The 27,097-nt window shown below is 28.4% G+C and overlaps 1 protein-coding gene across 2 annotated transcripts; it reads left to right on the top strand.

Annotated features, from left to right (window-relative positions):
• Positions 1 to 650: 650 nt before the first annotated feature.
• LOC100207791 (uncharacterized) lies at positions 651 to 16,778 on the top strand. Of its 2 annotated transcripts, XM_065790266.1 has the most exons (9): positions 651 to 1,038; positions 1,339 to 1,373; positions 1,529 to 3,400; positions 5,870 to 6,010; positions 6,839 to 6,930; positions 7,114 to 7,288; positions 8,168 to 8,221; positions 14,530 to 15,174; positions 15,367 to 16,778. In XM_065790266.1, exons 1-9 carry the CDS (start codon positions 1,016 to 1,018, stop codon positions 16,524 to 16,526), a joined length of 4,197 nt encoding a protein of 1,398 aa, XP_065646338.1. In that variant the 5' UTR covers positions 651 to 1,015; the 3' UTR covers positions 16,527 to 16,778. The 2 variants fall into 2 exon arrangements, with proteins under 2 accessions (XP_065646338.1, XP_065646339.1); XM_065790267.1 differs by lacking the exon at positions 5,870 to 6,010 and having other exon boundaries at positions 749 to 1,038.
• The last annotated feature ends 10,319 nt before the right edge of the window (positions 16,779 to 27,097 follow it).

Raw genomic sequence — 27,097 nt, 5'->3', positions numbered from 1 at the left:
TTATGTCGAAAATACCAAACTATATTAAATATACTAAACTATATTTATATATTTATGTCGAATTTCTCAATTATAAGCCATTTTATTTCTCAATTATGAGCAAATTATCTGAGTCTGTCATTTTAGAATCAAATAAAAAAATAATAGTTTCAAAAACTTAAAAACTATTTGCTGTTTAAACGACAAATGAAATTGCATCGTCTTAAGTCCTTTTATACTATACCTGATGTAACTTATAGATATTTATACACTGGTGTACTTTATTTCTAATATATATTTTATATTTTAAACACCAATCTTGTTTATCCTAAAAATTTGGGGTTTTGAAAAGATTGTTGTGACTGTAATCATTCGTATCTTCTTTGAGACCATGTCTGCTTTTAAAACTTTTTTTTGAAAGATAAACGTTTCTTTGTAAATTTTTTAATTTAAATTTAGCAATTGTAATTTTCTAATTATTCCTCTTTATTTTTTCAACAGAAGTAAACATGTATAAAGTTTTATGTAATAATTCAAAAACTCACATAAATAAAAAGTCCATAAATTGCTTATAATTTGATAGGACTTGGAAAAACGGAATATTAATAGGTGTTGAAAAGCGCGAAGCGCAACATTTGCGCATATTACATTGTTATTTATAGAAAATACTTAGACAATTTCACTTTTAATAAAAATATAAAAAATACGTTTATTTTTTGCAACTTTTGTGTTATGCTTTGCGCATTCGCCTAACGACTGGCGAGGCTTTGTTTGAACACTGCGTGCAGGTCTCATACAGCAGTGGGTAACAAAAAATCAATCAAGAGAGAAAAAATGTTTTAAGTCAATAAATTTTCAGATGACTTATGATTGTTTAACAAAATAATGTCTAATTATTCCACAAGTTAATTTTTTTGAATACAATTTTTTTTCTATACAATATTCTATTGGAGTAATGAAGATTTTTCATAAAACACAATTTGTTTTTTGATGACAAGAACCCAGTTATAAAAATATAGTTCATACGTATATTTGAATGATTTTAAAAATAGTGCCAAGGTAAAATTTGTGTATTGTTATGAATAACTTTATAAATAAGTTTAGATTTAATACAAAATTAAATAGAATATTAAATTGATAATTTGACTTGTCTCAGTTATTAATTATGTAGTACACATGCCTGTAAAATCAAGAACGGACATTATGTGACTTTGTTAGACATTATTTGACGTTAAACCGAATCAATAATACTAATGAAATTAGTATTATAGATTCAGTTTATTTGCTGTAAGTACAATATTTATTTGCTACAATTAAAATAGTAATACACGTATTTCTTGAATTTTTTAACTTTTTAAGATTTGAAGTGATGCTTTGGTTATTTGTCATTGCTAGTAAGTAAAAGTTTTTATTATTTATCTTTTCACTTTTCTCTCTCTCTCTCTCTCTCTCTCTCTCTCTCTCTCTCTCTCTCTCTCTCTCTCTCTCTCTCTATGTATATATTGTAAAAAAATACTTAAATGTCCGATACGATTTGATTATGTCATAGATCTTTTGTTATGCTACGCAAAAAGCAAAAGAAATAACTTTGATTTCCAAAAAGCTAACAAAAGACAATATCTTGTAAAACCAGTTGATATTAACCATTGGAGTGGTCCTTATTTCAACGAACGCCAAACACAAAATGCATTCAAAAATATGATTTATAGTGTCAATAATGGAAGAAAACGCGAAGAATTAGGTTTTGATGCTCGAAAGATTTTAAACCTTGATCCTGAAAACTCACTTAGAAGGTTAAACATAGACGAAAATCCAGTTGCAGAAACCTTTGCAGGGGATAGTTCTGATAGAAATTCTGTAGAATCTCCTCAGGAAAGATTAGCAAATATGATATCTAAACCAATAATACATTACGAATACAGTCACGACGATCCAAAATGGCGAGTTAAAGACAGGTTGAATAAAATAAGAAAAGAATACAGTGATAAACGTCGCTATGAAAACAATATTTATAAAAATTCAATTCAAAGTGAGGATGAAAGTGAGTATAAACAAAAAATGTTTGAAACCCCATTTAAAAGAAACAATAAATTGTCTGACGACTTTTACGGAAGAAATCTAGGAGTTACACTTTACGAAAGTGATAAAATGGGAAACCAAAAAACGGTAAATCCATTTAACGATGCTGTAAATGGATTTAAAAAATATATACCTCATCGCGAATCTCCAAGCAACAATGCTATTGTTAACCTTATTTTGGCAGAAAAAGCTGCAAGAAGAAGATTTCCTGAAAAGGAAGAAACTGAAAACTTTCATTTATTTAAAACTGTTCCCTTTTTTAAACGAAAAACTCATGTTGGCAATGAAATAAATGAAAATTTTAACCAGTTGGGAAAATTTGAAAAATTAAATGACGAACGAAACTATTACTCTAAGGATGAAGAAACAAAAACTCATCATAACAAACTTGAAGATGAACACTCCGTTGATCAGTTTTTACAAAGTGATATGGGCTTAAGTAATTATCATCTCATTGATAAAGAAAATGGAAATGATCGCGACGAACCTGATAATAATCGGGAAGAATTTAATAATAATCGTGAAGAGAATAAATTATTAAAACATGACAGTTTCAGCCGAATTTCAAATCCATATGAAACAGAAAATAACTTAAACGAGTACAAAAGCAACGCTGCACACGCGCAAAATTCTCTAAAAAGGTACCCCAACTCAAAACGTTCTACACTACTAGCCAATCACGTTGTAACAAAAAAAAATAAAATCAATAAACGAAAACTGAAAAAAAAAACATCGGTTGAACAAAAAGTCTCGAAAAAATTTAATGTTGAAAATTCTAGCAGTAGCAGTAGCAAAAGATGGAACACGTTTCAACCAAATGAAATGTTTCAAAGACATCCAAGCGATTTTTACGGAGAGCATTCCCAAAACAATATCCAAATGATTAGTGGAAGGTATGAACCTAATAATAATTGGAACAGGCTAAATGAAAATGACTACATTACAAACACAGGATTTGAAAATGCACATTCAACTGTTGAGGCTGGTTATATGGGCAAAAACGATCTTGATGTTGAAATGTCTCTTCAACCAATTATTCAAAATGCTTACCCAGGAGAAATATCAAATCATAAAGAAAAAATGAACTATGGAGAAAAACTTCAGAATCTTCAATCTCATGATCACTCTGGCGGTAAACTGACTGATGATATTTGGGAGCATGAATTTAACGCAAACGAGGTTGGACGTAACCATCAAAGTAGGCATGGAAAATTAATGGGATTTTTCGGAAACTCAGACCAAGGTGCACTTCTTCCTGCAGAAACATTAGATGGCATTGCTGCTAATTGGGAGCATGCCCATCAAAACGTGCACTACGAAAATTTACCTCATAACAAAGGTGGTAGGTAACATGTTTTTATTTTTATTTATTTTGGTATTAATAATTTAACACAAACAATATTTAAATATGTTTATTGAGATAATTTTACATTTGCTTTTTTATAATTTTATTATTATTATTTTTTAATTACTATTTTCGCTTATTAGCAAGTTGTAATTTATTGTTGTTTACTTTTATCTTAACTTAAATATGCTTATGTAGAACAAACTTAAGGATGTTTTTTTAAATAAAATTTGAAAAAAAATAATGCCCCGTAAACAAAATTTGTTCTGTTTAACAAAATAATGTTAAAATAAAGTTTTTAAATAATGTTAAAGTAAAGTTTTTAAAAAGCTTCTAGAAATCATTTTTTATAAGCATTTTTAAGTCTTCGCTCAAAAAATATTTTTACTATTGAATAATATTGGGTCCTAGTATTTTGGGTCCTAGTATTTTCAAAAAAAGTTCTTTAAAACTATTATTATTTCACTTAACTAAATAAATATTTTATTGTTTATTAGTATTTATTATAATTCAGTATCTTTTATTATTTATACCAATTTAGCATAAAATTTAATGAAAAGTTAGTTTTAGTCATTTTATCTTTTTTTCTTTTTTTTTTCGAAAGTGGCCTAATTCGTATACTTTCTTTGTTGCTGCGTTTCATATGTAGACAGAAAATATTTCTTAAAATCAATAAGGATCTCAAGAAAGGAAAATATGCCTTAGAAAATATTACTTTTTTATATAAAAAAAGCTTCAAAGTTTTTAAATTTGTCATATCCCAGCAAATATGCAATAGCGAAACTTCAGTGGCAGTTTCACTATATAGACATTTATAGCAGTCCACTGTCGTTTTGCTCATCGGTTACTTAGCGGACAATTAGGGGCAGCTTCCAAAAATGCCTAGCCACTATATTGCATGTTGAATAGAAATATGTTGTTGTGTGGTTAATTATTTTTATGTCGCACCATGGATACATTTATTTAGAAAAAGATCAGCAAAGGTTATCAAAGTCTTCTTTTAACCATATTATTTATGGTTCATTCTTTATATAATTAACCTTGCAGTTTATGGTTATGTTTTTTATATAGCCATAAAGGGCGATTTTACTTAAGCTCATAATAGACAAAATCATCACATATCTTTTATTTACACCACCTTTTCAAAACTTTTAGGATATGTTCACACATCAATTTTCAAATTTAGTGCTATGGTTTAGAATGTTTTCTAAAACATTTTGCATTTTATGTTCACTATCAATTTAATTGTGGTTATTTATTCATCGCCATAGTAGCCTCATACCAAAGCAATTATTATTACTTTGGTATAAGGTTTTTATTTATATGTGAGGTTTCAAACTCTGCAGGTGAGTTTTCACAATTTTTTTTGTTTACTTTAGCAGTTCTCAAATTGCTCTGTATATATATGCTGAATAAATATAATTTTTGTGTGTTAACGACATTGATTTTAGTCTGGATTAAATCACCTCCGAGCGGCCATATACCCTTAAGACTTGTAAAAAAGTTAGCAAACGTTAAAATGACAACATATTCTATTCCAGCCGTGCCGTGCAAATTTATTAGGCTGGGTGAATAAGAATGAGCTATTGCTTTTACTCGGTAATTGGTCAGCTTTACGTGAATAAAAACTTCAGCAATTTTGCTTAAGTTTTTATTTGCGTAAAGCTGAGCAATTACTGAATAAATTGCCTGACTTTACGAGAATAAAAATTTGAGTAAAACACTCGAAGTTTTTATTCACGTAAAGATAACCAATTACTGAGTAAAAGCAATTGCTCATTTTTATTCACCCGGCCTATTTATTTTAAGAATTTAAACTAACTTTTCCACCTTTTTCTAAAAAATGTTTAACTGATAATTAAATATTTAATGAGACTCATAAAGGGGACGTACATAAATTATCCAAAATAAATTTGCCAATTTTCATTCTCCAACATTTCCTTCCCTTTTTTGACATCGATTGCCAAACTTTTTTTATCTTTCAAAAATGATCGTTAAAAACTACCCAGTGGGCATAGGACGTAAAAAAATCATCTTTTAAACGTATTATGAATGTTTTGGAAGTCTTTTGAACGTTCAAAAGACATCCAACACAACTTACTGATGTAAGTTGTTTTGGACGTAAATTAATTAAAGATTAAAAAATTTAATAAAAAATGATTAAAAGCAAACATATTATTAAATCTCCAAGTTAATAAGAGAAATTCCATCATTCCCTTTGTTTCATTCCCTTTACGTCGGGACGACAAAGTTTGACCTATTAAACATCATCTTTACATAATTAATGGACGTCTCCAAACATCAAATTATAAATTATATAATAATTTGTATATATGGTTTTATACGTCAATGCTGTTAATATACTGACATCATCAACAGCACTGATATCCTGTTATTGGTGTTGTTGGTATACTGCTGGTATATCGATAGCAAAGCACAGATAAAGATTGTATGTCTTTTGATCAGGAGGGCACATTATTCAAGCTATTCAGGATGATCCGATGATTGATTCGCAATTTTCGACATTTGGAATTGGATTGGTAATGGATAAACATCGTCATGGTTCTAAGCATCAAAACAATGCTGCCAATACGCATTTACTTCCAGGTTTTTGTTTCTTCCCTTGTTTTTTCCTGTGTTCATAAATACTTTGTGATAAACTATTAGGTATGGGGGTGGCTATTTAAGCATAAAGGCATAAAAAATATTTCAAAAACTACACACTGCATGAAAAAACATTAAATGGATGAATTTTAGATAATTAGTATAATAACGTAATGCGCAACAAAAAGCTGTAAAAAGCTGAGTGATGCTTACAATTTGTTGTTTCAGCAAGTTGTTTCTTTTCGTTCTCTAGTGTTCTAGTAACACCAAGTATATGTTTTACAGAAACACAAAGAAATAATTTAACAACCACTATATATATATATATATATATATATATATATATATATATATATATATATATATATATATATATATATATATATATATATATATATATATATATATATATATATATACAGTATATATGTTGATGTTACCTGCAGTACCAGGTATTAGCTAAATGCTAATGTTTATAGTATAATTTAATATTGCAATATATATATGTATAAATATATATATATATATACCCTTGAACAGGTTGATAAACTTTAGGCAACATTTTCTTAAACAATTCCAGCAAAACATTTTTATAGCAAGTTAAATTATTCTTCTACCAAAAGTTATTTAAATGTGATGTACCGTTCAAGAGATCTGTTAGATTTCATAAAAGTTGCTTAACTAGCCCCGCCCTACCTCAACACCTAAACCACCCTTAACACCCGACCCTAAAACTTTACATTTAATTCATTTTTATTTGAAATATTTTGATTATGATTTGATATTTTTAAGTTTATCTAAATATATCCTAAGTATAACATATATTTTTAGATAGCATGCAAGGGTCGCATTTTATGCACGACGCAGATTACGAGCAACAACTACATAACTACATGCTGTTAAACAACGAAAACATTCCTGATGTTAGTTTGCCTAATAATTAACAAAAATTTTTGTTTGCAAAGTTAATCTTATTATTAATTAATTTGTTTATTGATTAAAATAAAGTGAAAAATTGTAGTTTATAAACTTTAGATGAGTGTAGACACTCCAGGTTGGTTTTAGAAAATGTGGTTTATATTTGTATATAATTATTTAATTTAAAGGATTCTCACCATCAAGAAATGTCAAATGATGAGTACCAGAATCACATCAATAGTCTTATGATGAAGTACAAGCCTTTGATAGAAAAAGCTCACGACGGCTCGGATGTTTCCAGCTATTTGTATCAAAGCTTAATTCCACATCACAAACCAAAACATCCTCACCCAGGATACGACTGTAAGTTTTTATTTAATTTAAAATGTTTATCATTTTGAGGATCACATTTTATGAAGAAAGCCAAAGTATTTTTATATTTAACAATAAAATTTTTTAAAAAGCGACCATATTAATTGCAAAGCAACTATAGAACAATATTAATACATAGCACTTATATGGCACTGAAAGCCAAAGAGATTTTCTGTCAGATTTTATGTCGTGTCACTCAAATGAAACTTTTTCTATTTAAAACTATTTGTATTATAACGAAATGAAAGAATTTTTGAAGAATCCGAACAAATTGCTAAGAGTCATAATAAGGTAAAAGGGTAAATTTGAGAGGGTCTAAGCCCATTTAAGCATTTTAAATGGACGTTACCTTTTTTTTTTTTAGCTCTTCTTTGTTCGGATTTAAAAAAATTCAATTGTTACAAAACAAATAATCTTGTCTTTCATTTGAGTGACACAACAGGATCTGATAGAGATTTTATGTTAAACTTTAGTTTAAAATCTGGCGGTCTCTTTTGCCACCGGTGACGGCCGTATATTGCTAGAAAGCGGCTTTATTACCGGCTGTAAGAAAAAATAATTATACAATTTTTCCGCAGCTCATTCTTTATTCATTTGACTGTTTTTATTAAATAAATTAAAACTATGAATTGACTTGAAAACTATGACTCGACTTGAATTGAAATTATGGGTGGAATGCAAGAAGTGAACTTGAGTCAAGTTTGACTTGAACTTTACATTGTAACCAATAGCGGCAGAGTATGGGTTTTCCCCTCAAAAAAATACTCTGCCGCTATCGGTTACAATGTAAAGTTCAAGTCGAACTTGACTCAAGTTCGCTTCTTGCATTCTACCCTAAAACTATAACTGGAAAGTTTTAAATTTTTTTAGATTATGCTTTTAAAAATCCTTGGTCAAACATGCAACTACCATACCATATACCAGGTGAATAAACCTTTACTTTACCATATTTTTAATGTTTTAACTTTTTTAAAGGATGATTTTTTAGTAAACCAAAAAATGAAAAGAGATTTTTCAGTACAAATGCTTTTTAAATAACAATTATTTTATAAGACATTATTTAAAAGAATGTTTTTGAAACTGAATTTATTTAGAAAACGTTTAAATAATTGTCTTTAGGGTTATGAAGGTTTTTTAAAACACATATTATTGTTTAAAAAGTATAAAATGTATAATTTTAAAAAAAGTTTAGAAAATTTTAATCGTAACAAAGTTAACTCATTAGCCTCTTTTGATGTTTGCGGTGAAAAAATTAGGAAATGCAATAATTTTATAAGTTGCGTCAACATTTGTGTTAACTATAGGGATGTCCTGGATAACATTTTTTTATTATCCGGCCGGATATCGAAAACATTTAAAAATTATACATCCGGATATCCGGTCGGATGTAGTTCAAATCATAAAATATATTCCTTATTATGAAAAAATATTATTTGATAAACCTTCGTATATAATGCGTTATAAACCTTCAAAATGGCGAGTTTTGTTTGGAAGCTTCTCAAAATTAATGGTAGCCGCGATTTTACAGTTGTTCGCATTCCATGTGGAAAGCAGATAAGCAGGGGATGTAATAAATCTGGTCAGAAGTCATTTTGCACAACTCCATAACCACGCAAAAAAAATTTCTCTGTAAATTGTGTGAAGATAAAAAATAATTAATATTAAATCTTCTTCAGCTGCACAAGAAAGTTCAAAATGTATTGATTTCTGATCAAGTCTCCTTTTTAAAAGCTTCTCAAGTAGTTAATGTTTTCTTTAATCACTCTATTATAGAAAAAAATAATGATATTTTTAATTATTGGAAACATAAAGAGAAGTTTCCACTGCTAAAAGAGTTAGCACTTAAGTTACTAGCACCACCTGCACCCTTTGTATTTTCCGAAGATTGTTTTCATTATTTATGAGAAAAAGCGATTAAAGCTAAAAATGTTAATATCTCTACGTTGTGGTAAAAGTAATATAAATGAGTGATAAACTGATGAACTTATTGCGCCTACATAATTTTAGTTTATATATTTATAATTTTATAATATTATAATTTTAGTATTTTAACAATAATAGTTATAACAACATTGAGTAGAAACCATTAGATTATTTAAAAATGTAACATTTCTAGATTTCTTTCAATTTTCAAATGACATTAACATGAAATATCTATTACATAAAAAACTGGATAAAGTTATTATGGCCAGATAACGGATACCAAATAATACTCCTATTCGGCCCCGATATCCAGGCGGATAGCATATCCGGGACACCCCAAGTTAATTATTTGTTCATTTTAAGATTAATATATACAGAAACTGAATTGAGTCTTCTTGTATTCCTTTTTCTTCTTGTATCAACTTAAGTGTTTTTATATTTATGATTTTCGATAACTAATGTTTTTATCAATAGTTTTCTCAATGTAATTGTTATTATTATTATTTTTATTATTATTAAAATCAAGGTCAACAACGTTGAGAGTGTAGGGTCTTAAGCTCTAGAGGCCTTTTTTTCTTTTGAAATTTATTGATACAGAGAACCTTTTTTTTCAAATTAAAGATTATGCCCCCCCTGCCTCCTGATCACTTCAAAAACCGCATCGTCGTCGTCGACTTTTATTCATAATAATATTAATATAGCAGTTATTGAAGGAAAGTAAGTTATTGTTATTGTTTTTAATATCTTTATATTTATAAGTAATTTAAGCAATGTAACTATAACTAAGTAATTTAAGCAATGTAACTATAACTCGGAAACGTCGGCATATTTTCCCGATGCAAACCAACGTTGATTTAATACCAAGTGTTTAGAAATGATATTAATTAAAACATTAATACCGACGCATTAAAAACAGCTTGCACAGTAACATTGGTCCAACATATTTCGAACATATAGTCCAACATATTTAAAAACATTGCGAAAGTTTTTTGCTTTTACAATTTAAACCCAATATTGGTTCAATGTGTATAATCTAACGTTGATTCAATGTACATGGACCAATGTCGATTTAACGTTTATAACCCGACCATGGTAAAAACTATATACCTGGGTGTTAACCAGGTATATAGTATTTACCGCATTTTTACGATTATGGGAATATTTGTGATTATGGGAATATTTATTTATTTTACAAAATATTGGGAATTTTTATTGATATTGTCCTATTACTTCACAAAATAATAATAACAAAAAAAGCTCATCGAATTTTGGGGATTTTAAACCCATTGGGAAATCAGCTGTATACACGGGACCATTGGGCTGGCTAACACTTTGTCGACTTTGATTCAATGTATATGGATCAATGTTAAAACAATGTATACAACCACACGTTGTTAATGCAAAATTAAATTAACAATTTCGCATTAGGAACGTTGAAAAAACTTGAAACCCGAAACTTCACCAAAACAAGATGCAAGAATGAAGCAATTACCATTTCAAACTCCGGCAAAGATTGTATAGGAAAATTAACTTGTTGTGGGCAACATTTTGAACTGTTCATGCTTATTCCTTAAGTAATCTAATTAGAAACAACGTCTATCTAAATAGGGTTTGCAAATAGGCTGTTAATAATTGTGGTGGTTATGAAGTATAAGCTTGTGTGTGAAATGTTGATGTGTTCATGAGGATATTGACTATGTTTTTAGTGTTCATTTGAGAGAGTTTATCCAGCCTTATAGCAATAATTGAGAAAAAGTATTCCAAGTCCTTTCTTAGTTGCAGTCAAAGAAAAAGATTGTGCCAATTTGACTGCTGAAGTGTTGGAGAAGTACAATTTATTTTCCTGCTAGACTAACTTAAGATGTAAAGCAAATGGTTTTTATTGCAAGCATTTGAAGATGCAAGCATTATAATGAAGCATTTGATTATTTAGTGACTTGCATCAAGGAAAGGTCCAATCAAGAAGATATGCGATGTTGCAAAAACCTTTTTTTAAAAACAGCCCAAAAACAGCTTTTCTATACCGAACAGTTTAAAGAGTTGATGAAGTTATATATAGTGTATATATAAAAGTGAATAGTTTAAGAATATATGGAAGGAATTAAGAATACACAGCAGTCTTAACTCATTTCTTTTAAAATCAGATTTAAAAGTATCTGAGGAAGACATTTCCAAAATATTTGGTATTCAGTCATTCAAAATTAATGCTGGTTTGCACAACAACAAATGGTTCAAGTTAACAATCATCTAATGGACTACGCTGTACTAAAATTTACTGGGTAATTTTACAAGTACAATGAACCCCAAAACTTATATAGCTTTATAATGTACTTATATAGCTTTATTTTACTTGACTTATTATATTATATTTCTTATACTTAATGTACTTATATAGCTCTATAATATACAATGCATATTATACATATATAGCTATATATAACTATATATAGCTATACATATATGTTGATTTCTACAAAGCTTTTGTTTTACTTAGCTACAATGTTAAGAAACGTAGACGCCGACTAGCTCTAAACTTGTCGTTGTTTACAACATAACGCTGTTTTGTTATAGAACGCCTTCACTTATATTAAACATCAAAGGTTTGATTTGTTCTCTTATTATGTACGTGTTAGCACAGAGCACCACTGAGGAGTATATAACTATGAAGTTTGCGCCTCTTTACTAACCAGTGTTGCTATTCTGGCCAAAGTCGGCTTTAAACATCGGACCTCTTGGAACCAGAACATTAATCACTGCGCAACGACTGCCAAGTAATTTATTTCAGTCTTACTTTAGTGAAATCTCTTACAAATACCCAAATCATTTTACAATTTACAACTTTGTATTTCAAAGAACTATTATAAAAATACGTTCATACTAAATCTAATATTGTGGACCATTTTTATGAACACAAATTTTCAAATTTTTTAATTAACAAAAATCCTGTTTAAAAATCACTTTAGAAAAGTTTAAAAAAAGAATAACTCAACAAAAAAAAGACTTTTAATACAAAATAAATAATAATAATAAGAATATGTCTTTTAAAATAAATGCATAAATAAAATAACCTTCTAAAAACTATTTATTGATACTATAAATTTTTTTTAATTTCAATTTTTTTTTAATTTTATTTTTTGTTAAAAACTTGGTATACCATTAATACCATTATTGTATAAATTTATCAATATAAATGAGGCTTGATGATAAGACTGTTCATGTCTTCTTCTTTATGTCTTCTTTTTGCTCCAACTCATTTATTAGGACATTTATCTTAATAATAAATTAAAATAATAAATTATTAAACAGCAAAAAATCACTTAAAAAAAAACTTGAATTAATCAAAAACTTCCTTCGAATTTTCTGTAAACCAGTTTTCAAAAACCATTATATCATCTTCTTTATGTCATATTTTATTTTAGTCATATTTAGTTGGTGCCATCATATTTAATATTACCAAATACTTAAATATTGTAAGATTTGATTTTTATTACCTAGGGATCGTTTCTTGACCTAAGAGCTGATATCAAGTGATGTATTTATGATTTATTTTGGCTTTTAGCCGTCTTTTGACTGGTAATGAAACTGTTAGGAAGGAGGTAGCTGTTAGAAAGGAGGTATCTGTGAGGAAAGAGGTAAGGTATAAGATTTTATCTGTGACAGCATATAGTGGTTTAATAAACCCTCTCTTAAATTTCGGTTCTTGAGAGAAACTGCTCTTGAGCTTCGGCTCAATTTCTTTTAATTCTCAGTTTCTTCAATTAATGGAGTTTCGGTTCCAGTAAACCACTAACCCCGCTTTCTGGAATCTTACGTATTTCTGGTTTCGGTTGCATATGTCTTTAGAATAAATAAAAAGGTAAGGTAATAAGTAAAAATGAAACATTTAGGAACTTTAATTTAATTTTTTTACAGAGGAAAAAATTGAATTTTTTTTTTATAGCTAACGAGATTTTTGAGCGGTATTTAAGTATATTCAAATCAAAATAAATTTTTCTTATTGTTTTTTAAGAAACTTTATTTAATTGAAAATAAAAATCACTTTGTTCTAGACTCACATCTCATCTCTCTCACATCTGGAGATAACGATATATGGAAACTGATAGATAGTTAACAGAGCACTTAATAAAAAAAAACACTAACCAATAACAATAAAAAAATAAAATAATAATAAAAATTAAAAAACAACCAATTGATTGAAAAAAGTTTTCTATTCTTAAGTTGCCATTTGAGGTGGCACTTGCTTCGCTTAAAACTTTACGACACTTTTTTTAATTGATTTAGTGGTGCTGGTGGTTATGGTGGTAGTGATTATCGTGGTGCTGGTGATTATGGTGGTAGTGGTTGTTGTGGTGCTGGTGGTTATGGTGGTAGTGGTTATGTTTAATACAACTTAAGGCTAAAGCTATGATGGTGTCCAACTACTATTTGACCAACCCAGTTGTATTGCCCCCCTCCCCAATATAATTTTTGTTCCTACGGGTCTGCAAGGTTTGAAGTTCATTAGTAGCAAACTTCATATTCACTTTCACTTTTCACTCAATTTTATTTTCTATAAAAAAGAAATTTTTACGCGGTTGAAACTTTAATAGTTTATCAAAAGAAAAAAAAAAAAAACTTTGTATCATGTTCCAGAAAAAGATTTCCGCATCATCATAAAATATTTGCAAAACGTTTTTTCAATAACTCAGTAAAAAAATAAAATAATAAACAGGAAAAAATAAAAATGATATTTCTTAACACTTAATTAGTTCTCAGTGAAAAAAAGTCTTGCCCTACATGGGTTCCGTGCGAGTTATGGGTGGAATTCATGGGAACTTACATGGAACTCTTGTGGGACAAGCGTTTTTTTCACTACATACATTCATACACACAATATCATTTTCATTTTTTTCTGTTTACTGAGTTCCATTTTACATTTAAATTCTAAATGTATATTATTTAATTTTTTAACAATTTTTAAAACTATATACAAATAATCAAAACAATGTTATAATAGAAAAGATAAAGACTGAATAGTTTTATTTCTAAACTTATAACTTTTGTTTTTAATATTTTTGATTAGTAGTTATTTTTAAATAGTGTACATTTTTAAAAAAACTTAACAGAAAAAAAATAAAATACAAAAATTTTGAATCTTTATGATTTGTATTGCACTCGTATTTATTTGTGTTGCATAAAATTTTTATTTGCATACAAAACAAAATAATTTAATTTAAGTAAAAAAAATTCATAAAATAATTTTTGTTTTAAATAATCATTGTTGTTTATATAAAAAATTTTAAAGAGAAAAGTTTTGGTTGTTTGTTTAGTCGAGAATCACCCACTAGAAGATGAACTTAAAGAAACTACAACAGAAATTACGACCGAAGCAAAGCCTGATTTTATTGAAGGAAAACCTGAGTTAGTTTTTCCGAAATTAGTTGAAGCAAAAACTGATTTTGTGGAAGCTAAAACGGAGTCTATTGAAGCAAAACCAGATCTACTGTTGGCAAAACCTGAATTTTTAGAGGCAAAACCAGAACTCATTGAGGCAAAACCTGAACCCGTAGAAGCAAAACCTGAGCTCATCGAAGCAAAACCCGAGCATCTTTTGGAAAAACCTAAAATTAAGGAAGCAAAAGCTGAACTCATAGAAGCAAAACCTGAGCTTCTTAAAGCCCAACCAGAACACTTTAAAGAGAATTCTGAGGCAATTACAAGTTCTAATCTTTTAAAGGAAAACCTCCAAACAGTTGGAGTAGGAGATGAAAACAATTCTGAACCAAAAACAGAAAAACTAAATAATAAAGAAGCGAGCAACGTTAACAAATCAAACGAACTTCTAAAAGGTGAAAATAAGCCAACAGAAAAAGAGCCTTTGAAACCAAACTTGGGTGTTAAATCACCATGGGGAGAAGCGCCTTCAAAAATTCCTTTGCAACACCATCGTTCAAGTACAGAAATATTGTTTAGTGGTATGTTTGCAATATGTTTTAAAGAATTATTTCATAACAATATAAATAAATTAAATATAAAATAAATTATAATATAAACTAAAATATTAAAGCATTTTACTTCATGTTATAATACATTATAATATTTTTTTAAAATACCATTAATATTTACAATATTTATCTATTTCCCGCTAAACATAGATCCTTATTTAGATCCTAGTCCTATAATCCAAGCTTACAACCAGTTAAATTTACTAGTTCCGGCTGCACTGCAAATCAAGGCTTTACAAGAACAACTCAAAGAAGTTAAGCAAAAATCCGCTTTGCAAATTGCTTTATTGGAAAGTAAAAATAGAAACGCTTCAAAATCTGAGAAAGATACATCTTTACAAATATCACCAAACAAAGCAATGTTTACTGTTAACCCAGCTGAGAGGCTTACTTCTGAAGCAGGATTATTATCACCCTCAATAATACAGGAACTTGTAGCTCAGGCAAAGAATATTCGGCCAACCGGTGATATAAAGTCAGTATTAGAAGCTTCAAGTAGTCCTGGAAGTAAAGAAAACACTTTGTCACAAGCAAACTTAATTCAAACTTCAGTTGCTCAAAAAGCATTGTTAAAGCTAATAAATGCTGCAGTAGATTCTTCTTCTAAACAACAATATAAAGACCAAAAAGATGAAGCTTTAAAGCAATTAAATTTACAGACTGATCAGTTGAAGTTGCTTGCATTAATCAAAAATCTTCAGCCTAGTAGTGCTACCGCAGTAGAAAAAGAACATTTAAATAATATGTTAAACCAGATAGCATTAAATAAACATTTAGACTCGGCAACTAGTGCTGCTGTATCATCACCTGCCGACATTAACTCCATGTTGTTAAAAATTGTTTTAAAGCAGCAAAATCCAAATTTAAATGTTATTAAGTCGAAAGGAGTTTCATTACTTCAAAACGGTAACGAAGTTTTCAACGTTTTTGATAAAGAAAAAAATAAAGGCTTTGCAAAACAAAACAGTTCAGAAGTAATTCGTTTGTTGATTGAAAAATTACAGCACAAAAAACATAAAAAAACAAAAGACGCTTTTGAAAATCCATATGCAAAGATTGGATATGTTGGAAAACGAGGACCACTATCATCGCAGCAAGAATCAAGCAATGACGAAATTACTAACATTGGCACTAGTAATGAAGCCAGTATTATTAATGGTACTTCTTTTAACAAGATTTTACAATCAGTTAATCTTCACTATAACGAAGATGATGAAAACGAGGCAAAGTCAAAAATAAGTGTTAAAAAAAGTAAAACGGCGGAGAAAAATAAAAATAAACCAAAAGAAAAAATGACTCGTTTGGAAAATTATAAAAAATAAAGCTTCTTTTATAAAGAACATTTAGGATGTAAAATATTCATTTGTAGAATTAATACTTTGAAATTAAGTTAAAGAAATCTGAAAAATTAGAAAAATGCATATAAAGAAACACTAAATAATCATATCTAAAATAATCAATCCATGAATCTACAGGAATGTTGACCCTAAGCATAATCTGAAGCATGAGTATAAAAAGAACACTAGAAAAAGTTTATAATGTATTAAATGTTATGTACTAAAATTATTATATACTTTTTTTGTTATTTATTAAATTTTATATATACATTTGCATTCCATAAACAAAATAAGTTAAGATTTAAAATTTTTCTTCCACAAACTAAATTAATTATTTGTATTTTAATTGATATTAATTAAATAATTAATATATACTCTAAGGAGTTAATTTATACTCTAAGAAAACGACGATATACAAAATTATATCCCTAAAACAGCAAGTCCTATAAAATCCCCAAAATTGACAGTTACTTAAAACTAGGAGGTGTAATAGAATGGAGGGGGAACAAAGCTGAAAATTGTTAAAAATTGTAGTACATTTGTAGTGCGTTTTTCATTAGCGTTAAAAAAGGAAAATTTTGAAATTTAGTTTGCAACCTAAAATCTAGTTTGCAACCTTTGTAAGCTGTATCCTTAATGGATTACTCTCTTAAAAGTTGACTGGATAAATTTTTAACAACTGTTCCAACTATCAAGTAGTAATCATAACAAAAATCATGATCTAAGTAAAGTAATCGTTTTTTGAATATCTTGATACTTGGTATAAATATCAAAGTTTTAGACAATTTCTACTACTTGGTTGAACCTTATCTTATGCTTCCCCGTTTAGATATAGGTTTGTTACGTTCTTAAAAAAACGTTTTTTTGGCAAGGAACTTGTTATATCTCTCCAGGATTTTATTTTGTGTTGTAGTATTTTTGCTGAATTTTAAAACAAATTGCTATATTGTAAATATAGATATAAAAAAACCTTTTTGTAAATCCGACAAAAATACTACCAACTCTTATCTATCTTATTTATTAATTCAACTCTAATCTAAAAATTTATTATTTATTAATTCTAATTGTAATCTAGAAAGTTATTATTAGTCGTTCAAAAAGAACAACGTAAAAAAATAGCAATAATCTCTAAATAAAAAATAATTATTGTCTGAAAATTTTTTAAACTTCCATCTGTTATTTGCAAAGCTTTGATTGCTTATGACGCACAGTGATCAGGAATATCTCAAAATTAGGCCAAAATTAACTTTGTCAAAAATATTTATTCAAAATTGCTGAAAGTTTACTTTAAGATGTAAAAAAAAAGTAGAAAGGAAAGAAGACTCAAAATATTCAAAAAAGGGTTAAATATAGTCAGGGGGAGCAAATTTTACAAGGGCTTCCCTCCGCACCACATTGCCCTTGAGTAATTTCAACTATTTATGTTTTAAACGAATTATTTTGAAGACCAAATAAAAAAATTCAAAAATAGTTAGTTAACATAAATATTTTATATTGTACCTAAATTCAAAAATAAGTTTAAAAATAAATATATCAGCATCATTGTCTTATTCATTATGTCCATATACATCTTCGTAATCTATTTCGTCAGTAACTAATTCATAATTTTCTTCACCTTTGCCTTAATTGTCATACTCACTGTACTCGTTATCAGTTTCATTTTCACTTTGGATTTCATCAATGGTATTTTTATTTGTTTTTTTAACAAGTTCTAGAGCGCTCTTTGATAATTGAATTTTTTTAACTTTATTTCTATGTTTAAAAATTATTATAGATGATATTATTGGATCACTTGAAATAAGAAGATAGTGAAGTTGGTCCTCATATGGAGTTAAATCATATCTTTTCTTGAATGGTGAAATCTAAATTGTTTATTATCATTATTTTCAGATTCTTTATAAATAAAATCCAATTGGCAACAAGAACTTTGAAATTACTTCAGAACTGTGAAGCAATAACTTAACCATAGATACAAGCATATAAAACCAATTATATTTTTTACAATAAGGCTTTGCTGTTTTAGTGCAATATTCATTAAATTTTATTGCACCTATCTCATAACTTGAATTTATTATGTTCAAAATGTTTGCTAAACGTTCTATTAGTTCTTTATCTATGCCTTATAATAGATGAAAATAAATCAAAATGTTTAAATGCTCGTCCGGCAGTATTACCATAATTTGAAATTCCGGAACCACCTTGCTTAGGAAAAGTTACTCTTAGGCCTGATTCTTCAATGAATTTATTTTGTATAATCCTTTTTTTTTCACAAACTTCTTTGTCGTCATTGCCACGAATTTTTTAATTTCAAGTCTTTAAGAAATGTGTAACAAACATTCAAAACATCTTACCCGAGCATACAATAGAGAAAGACCTCGATGCATGCAATGGAGAAAGACCTCAATGTTATTATATTAGAATTTGGAGTTAGTATTGAGCCACATGCAATAAAACTCATTTGTTTTGGAGAAGCTGAGCATATATTGCAAACTTGTTGTGAAGAAATTAAGCATATTGCATTGGCAGCCTTACCGTCAATCATTGTTATTTTTAAATTAAATTTAACTTTAGTTACAATTACTTTTGAACCATTTCTCAACTCAAACTCTAAATCCTCTAGTGAATTTACTCTGAATCCTCTAGTGAATTTATTTGATTTAGAGTATATTCTTTTTCAAATTTCAAAATAGCTTCCGATTCCTTTAGGTATTGATCTCGTATTTGTCGACAAAATCTAATTGACGTTGGTTTAGAATTTGTCCAAACAGAAATGTTTCCAAATGAAAAATCCAAAGGAGTATTTCGAACTATCATTGTCAAATTTTTGCTTATATTCACTTTGACCAGATGCACCATCAAACCCCCATTTACTTCTTAATATTCCTATTGTTTTCTCGCCATTCTTTAGTTGCATAATTTGAGTCATGATTAAATCCATTTGAAAAATACGAGTTATTGTGTGATCAAGAAGACTTTGAAGTTTAATTTCAGCCTTTTTTTCACTAAATATAATGCCGTCAGGATAAAATTCTTTTCTTGCAAATAAAGTATCACTATACAAAGGATATATTACAAAGGATATATATTTGCATTTCTTTCCTTAGCTGTAATCCTTATTTTCTGAAAAGCTCTTTGAGACAAACCAGCTGAGACCATCAAGGCCAAACCTTCTTTTGGAGATAATATTATAATAGGCTTTTCATTTTTAATCGTATTTGCTATTTATTAGGTTGACTGGGAGAAGAAACCAATTGGTTTAAAGTAAAACACAGGCTATAGTATTGACTTCTTCTTGAAAATACTATTGCAGATACAACCAACTCGTCATAAGTATGGTTTGTTCCCATTTTTTTACTCTTTCTTCTTGTTGTTCTGCTGCTTGATTGTTCCCATTCAAGGCATTTTCTTCCAGATCTTTTCTTTTTGTTTTGATATGCTATGTTATTAAAAGTTGACTCAATGAAATGTTTTTTTAATTTTTTAGAATATTTAGATCTGATTCAATTCAAATTGCTTCTTTTATTTCAAAGCGATCACGTTGTCGATTATGATTATAAAGTAACCTACAACATAGATAACTACATAGACTATTTACTAGAATAAAATAAAGTTCAAATTAAAAAGTTTTGTTAAGGCGTGTCAGGAAAAACTCTCAAAACATGAAAATTGAAGTTAATTACGTCGTATTAGCTTTTACGACGTTAATTTTTCTATAAAATGAGCTATTTAAAACTACATTATTTCCAAATGGGGCAGCTAACGTTTTTGCTTTCTTCAGGGTTCGTAGTCAAATATTTATATAAAATTCCGTGACTTTCCCCTGACTTTTTTAAAAAATCAGACGAATTTCCCTGACCATTTTCAACAATGGTTTTTATGCTTTGAATGACAAAACTTATAAAACTTAGCCATTAGTTAAGTTAAATATTAGTATGGATCTTTCTATACATGTAAGTATGATCTTACTATTACTATGGATGACTAAGAAAAACATAAGTGTCAGAAAAAGTAAATAGGTAACACCAACAAAAAAATAGTAGCTTATTTGTAAAACGAATAATTTCTCAATCTGAATTCCCGGACTTTTCCATGACTATCTAAAGAAAAAAAATATGTTCTCTGACTTTTCCATGTTTTCCATAAATTTAGCCAAAATTAATGAATTTTCCAGGTTTTCCAGTTACAGTACGAACCCTGTTTCTTATAAAACGATACAAACTCTCTTTAAAAAAAGAATTGGCTTTGCTTAGGAAGTCTAAGGTAAAAAGTCCAAGCTCCATAAAAAACAGTTTAACATCGTTAAAAAAGCATTTTTTAAATGCATATTTTACAACTTGTATAAATTCATATTTAAATTTTTTTTTATAAATTAAAATTGAATTATCTATTATCTTTGCATGTCATAAAAACTAGAATAAAAAGTTTTTATATACGGAGAAAATTAAGTTTTAATAATGATAAAATTTTAATGATGTTATTGCTAAGACTGTTCCTTGAGAAATGACGTATTTTAACTTTTTTCTCCCTCTATTTTGGTTAATAATTACCCTATTAGTAATTATTAACAAAAAAAAAAAAAAAAAACGTAGCAGAAACATTAGAAATTAAACATATAAGCTATTCGATTGTATACATTATGTGCTTATTTTATTATGTGTATTTAATTGTTATTTTATTATGTGATTTTGATTGTTATTTTGTGCATAAGCTAACGGCTACCAACAAAGCAAAAATTCAAAATTTTATTCGCCGGCTTCGAACTACGGAGTTTTTCTAATGTTTCCCACCTTCATTTTTTTTAAATAGTTCTTTTCTTTTTGCTAAAGATCAAAGGTATCTATAAAAGTTAACAATAAATATATACTTGTCGGGTGTGTATATAGACCAATTGGTACTTATTTAATAAAATATGTTGCTCAATCCTTCAAATATCTTTGAAAGATTCAGCTCATAGTTTAAATAGGGACAGCCTTCGAAGCTCATAGTTTAATTAGGACAGCCCACGATGACTGTTTGATTACCGGCGATTTTAACCTCCCGAATATAAAGTGTTCTAATGATTGGATTAAATTTTTCAGCCTAAGCAATCCTAAATGAATATTTCTTTTTGTTCAACTGACTAAGGAAGATTGACTCAACACCCTTTTTTATAACTTGTTCATATATATATTCTTATTAAGAAAACAGCGTTATTTATACTAAATCTAACATAATTGGCAATTATTCGTAACTAAAAATAAGATAATAGTTACCAACTTGATACCATATATTAATTACTGTAATAATACTAGACGTCATTTTGATTATAGCCTTTGTGTTGGTAATTTTCTCGTAATGATCTTAAGTACACGTTTGTCCACTTTGCCACGTTAAGTTCTTGCATTTCGTGATTTAACGCATTGCTCGTGTAGTCGTGTTGTTGTTAAGTTCTTCCTCATCGTCATCTTCTGTATTTTCGGAAGGGATAGTAAAATCTTTCCCATGTAAAATTATGTTTGATGTTAATATTGGAAGTTTAATATTGTTTTCGATATATCCTTATGGTCGGTTATTCAACGTATTTTCAATATCAATCAAAACTTCTTTAAGTAGTTCGAAAGTCAGACGAATCTTTCCAGTTGCTTTGTGTAATGATCTTTTTAACAAACCCACCATTCTTTCAGAGAAATCTCCCCAACATACACTTCTTGCAAAATTAAACTAAACTAAATTTTATGTTTATTTTATAAATAGTTAAGTATTCGTTTATCAGCGGGTCCTTCGCAATCGTCGGATCCACCTTGCAGTACTTGCAAATGTTTTAGCACTGTCGCTTATTATGAGCGCAGGTGTGTCTCTTCTTGCAATCAGTTCTTTTATATTTCTTCAAAAATCTTCATTTTCCATTGTTTTTAGTAGATCCGAATGGGTTGCTCTTGAAGTTGCGCAAGTATAAAGTACAATGTACGATTTTTTGTAACACTCGTTGCTTACTTTATATTCATTTGGGCCAGCGAAATCCAAACCAATAGTTTCAAAGCGGTATTTACTTTTAGTTCAATACTATCAGCTGTTAATGGAGCTAGCAATGGTTTGCACCTGAATTTTTTACACCAATTACAGTTGTATATTATTGTTTTGACTTGGCTACCTAAGGTATCTGTCCAATAATGTTCACGAAACTTAGACATTGCTAGATCAACCATTCCATGGAGAGTTTGTGTATGTGCTTTTCGAATAACCAAGCTTGTAAAAGGATGCTTGGTAAGGTTTGCAAGACGCTTGGTAAGGATGCAAGGTAAAAATATTGGGTGCTCACCTTGTATAAGACCCATGCAAGCTAATAGCCCATCGCGATTTCTATGTAATCGTAATCTTTCTGAAGTTCCTTTATATTGTTCGGATTTTTCAAATTCGTACTAAAAAGGTTGTACTTAAATTAGATTCCAATATAAATCAGTTCATGAAATACTTTCATATATATACACCACCTGACACCTGCAGCTGGTTGAATAAGATGAATTGACCTTTACTCTAAAACTATATGTATTCAACACATATAGTTTTAGATTCTAGTACAACTCCTACATCAATATATGATTCTAGTACAACTCCTACATCAATATATGATTCTAGTACAACTTCTACATCAATATATGATTCTAGTACAACTCCTACATCATCAGCTTTGTACTATAAAACGAGTCTAAGTTACATTGATGAAAATCTTGAGAAAAAACTTACAAAGAACATTATAAATATTAATTTGATATATATTTAGAGCACTCATTTTTCTTAATGGAGGTTTCGGATGGGTAAAACATTCATTAAAATTTATTAAACTTGCTATATGCTTCTGATGATGATGAAGAGGTTCATCTTTGTTTTGTTGCTTTTTGTACTAACCTATGCAATAATTGCATAGTTAATATGGCTGTGAATAAAAGAGAAATATAATTGAGTATTCAAAAAACTTCTTACTTTATCTAAAATTCCCAAACTTTTTAAAGTTTTGTTACATAAATTTTCAAATGTGATTTTTCCAACAAGACTATTATCAATATAAAGACCTAAAAAATTTGTAACATTTACTTTGTTTATCTCGACATTATTAATAAAATAGGAATGGCATTTTATTTGGAACTAATTTTTTTTTTAAAGGTGGATGAAAGAAATCCAATTAGTTTTTTTTTAATTTTAAGTGATAATTTTCTGTATTTTAAATTTAGTTAAGCGAGGCAAAAAAAAATTTATTTATTACAAATTTTTTCAAAAATTGTATACTTAAGTGTTTGATAAATAAAACATTAAAAATTGCATTTTTTGTCATCAGTATTTGGCAAATTCCGCAGAATACTAGTTGAATCAATCTTTTTCTTTTTTATTACTGTTTTTATTAGATATCATATTATTTTTATTATTGCTAATGTTGTTTTGTAAAATATTCGTAAAATAAACTTTTTTAATTTGTTTCTTAAGTTTTTAAATTTTTTTTTAAATATTTTTTATAGAGTTTTTGCTTGTTTCTATAAAAATTTTATGAGGCCCTATGAAATCCATGGACTTTTTAAGTTTTTAAGCTTGACTCTTTTTTTCTTGCAGAGGAAATGGATTTTCATACGCATTGGTTATTATTAAGCATTGGCGTTACCACACCGGCAGTAAAAATTTTGGTAAAATGCGGTAAAACGCGTAATACGCATTTTTACGCTTTTTTATTACAGAAGACGGTAAAAAGGCGTAAAATGCGTAAAATCGGTAAAAATGCGTAAAAGCAGTAAAATTGCGTAAAAACGGTAAAACTAAGTAAAAGCGGTAAAAGTCGGTAATTCCGGTAATTTGTGATAAAATTTAGTAAAAACGGTAATTATTATGGTAAAATAGCGTAAAAAATTACCTTTTAAGTGCAATTTACAATTAAATTAATGTTTATATATAACTTAGGTACCTTTTAGTTCTTAGTTACCCAATGCAGTATGCAGAAGCGTACTTGGGGGGGATGGGAGGAGGGGGTAGAGGGGGCTTTGGCCCCCAGGCGCTAAGTTTTGATAGGGCGCCAATAATCAGAATGGTAGAATCTTAGAAAGTCGTTAAATAGTAATTTTATAACATTATCACGAAAATTTTTATATTATTATTATTTCCAAATCATATAATGACTCATAGACCTACTAAATATCCAATTGTTTTCTTTTCTGCCAACATGTATACGGGCGCATATTATTTTTTAACAAGAATATTAACATTGGAAATTCATCTTTATAAAAACGATAAATGTGTATGGTTGGCAGAAGGAAAAGGCAATCAAAGTTTACTTGCAAACTATACATAACTATGCGCAAATAATTTACGCAAAAAAGTTGATTTGATAAAAAAAGTCACGTTGCTCAGTTTGATCCTTGTTTAGAGGATACTATCTTTTTTAGAGGATCGTACCTATGTTTTAAAATATATGAGCAGTTCATAGGTATATCGGCAGATAGTTTTATACAACAAGTGGTGAACACAAAAAAATTAAATATTTTTCATCAGTATTAATTCTTCTTCTAATATTAGCAATGTAGATTAACTGTATTCGTTTTTTAGTATGTTCAAAAGAACGGCTGTCAGGTAGAAAGATTTTTAGAGTTTTTACCCAACTCTGGTCATAATTCTGAAGAATTAATAACAGATGCTATATTTTTAGATTAACTTCAACTACATTTGTACCATGCTTGACACACTCTTTAAATCTTGTTTGTGAATGCGTTGTGGACTGTTGTAGAAATGCTACCAAATTTTTTATTTTGCTTTAAAATATCTATAAATATTTCAGTTGTATCTAGATATAGATGGAAAATACTTTAGAACAATTTAATTAAAACAGAAAATGTATTACTTAAAAAACTATTAGATACCAGGTGGTCAGCAAAATCTGATGCAATTAATAGTTTAAACAAAAATTGGAATGAAATAATTAATGCACTGTCTTTTATCAAAGATGATAAATCACTAAAGTCAATCACATGATCAGATGCTAACGGACTATCTTGAAACGGTTATAATGGTTATAATCAGAATCATTAATCCCTATCAGAAGTTTACAAAAAGCAGAATATACTTACTTCAAAATATATATAAAAAATAATCTTTTGACTTCATTTGCTAATGAGTACAAACAATTCAGAAGTTATTTAATGAGTTTAACTGAAAAAACACAAGACCTAAAACTATAATAGATATTTGTAAAATGATCAGAACTGATCAGAACTTCAAGAACTATATAACTATCCTTAGTATACTATATCTACTATAAGTAGATATAAATAGATATAAAGAAACAATTGCATTCTGTTGAAATTAAATAAGAAGCAGTTGTAAGTTTATACGAATCGTTAATTTGATATGTATTAGATTTAAGGAGTATGTTTGATATCTATAAAGAGAGAGTAATCAATAATTCGGGACACAAAGAAAAAGAAAATCAACCGCAGATAAAAAAAAGAGAAGGAGAAATAAGTTTTGAAATTCGAGATTTTTTAAGGATCAACACTTATTATGCTACTATTGATAAACTACATTCTGAACTAGAAAGAAGAAAATTGTGCTATAATCAAGCCAATAAAAAATTCAACTTTTTATTTCAAATAATAAAACCATAACCATATGAAGTTTACAAAAATACTGAAATGCTTTAAATATATATAAAAATGATCTTTTGTCTTCATTTGCCAACGAGTTTATACAATTTAAAAGTTATTTAATAATTTTAAAATAAAATCTAAAACTATAATAGATACTTGTGAAATGATCAGAACAGATAAACTTCAAGTATTGTTTCCTCACGTAGATTAGAACATTAAGGGTATATTTACGCTGCCTAACGTCCAGTTGTTCAGCCAAGAGATCATTTTCAGCATTAAAGAGGGTAAAGTCTTATTTGAGGTTGGGAATGACTAGTGATTGTCTTAATATGTTAGCAATTCTATATATTGAATCTGCACTTACCATAGATATGAACTTTAATGACATTATTAATACATTTGAAAAACAAAACTTAGGTAGAAAATTATATATTTTTTTTGTTAAGCGACTTTAACTTAATAATCACCCCATATCAAAGTATACAATTATTTGTAAAATAAGGACGCTTAAAGGATTAGTGCCCCAGGGCGCCAAAAATATAAATACGTCTCTGGCAGTATGCTAGAAGGTTGATAACATAACTGCATGGTAAGCAGCAGTGGTGTCTACCTACAATTTATACAAAATTTATTTTTTCAATTACGCAATATGCAGTTGTGTTACTAACCTTCTAGCACAAGCATTGGGCAGTTAAGGACTAAAAGGGACATAAATTATATATCAAATGCTAATTATTTTAAATTTGAGATTTCTGCACAAGCTAACAAATACTTTTTCTTCACTACTATTGAACAAACTAAAATTAAAACTCGTACTTAGTTTTACTGAGAATTTGTTTTTTATTTTATTACATTTATTCTAAAAAACAAATAACAGAAAATTAATATACAAGTTATTGTAAGAATGTTTTGTTAAATAAAAAAATATTTATATTTGGAATTTATGTAAATATG

This window comes from Hydra vulgaris, chromosome 02, assembly GCF_038396675.1.
Source record: "Hydra vulgaris chromosome 02, alternate assembly HydraT2T_AEP".
In the NCBI taxonomy this organism is placed as follows: Eukaryota; Metazoa; Cnidaria; class Hydrozoa; order Anthoathecata; family Hydridae; genus Hydra; species Hydra vulgaris.
This window is presented reverse-complemented; position numbering and strand designations above follow the sequence as displayed.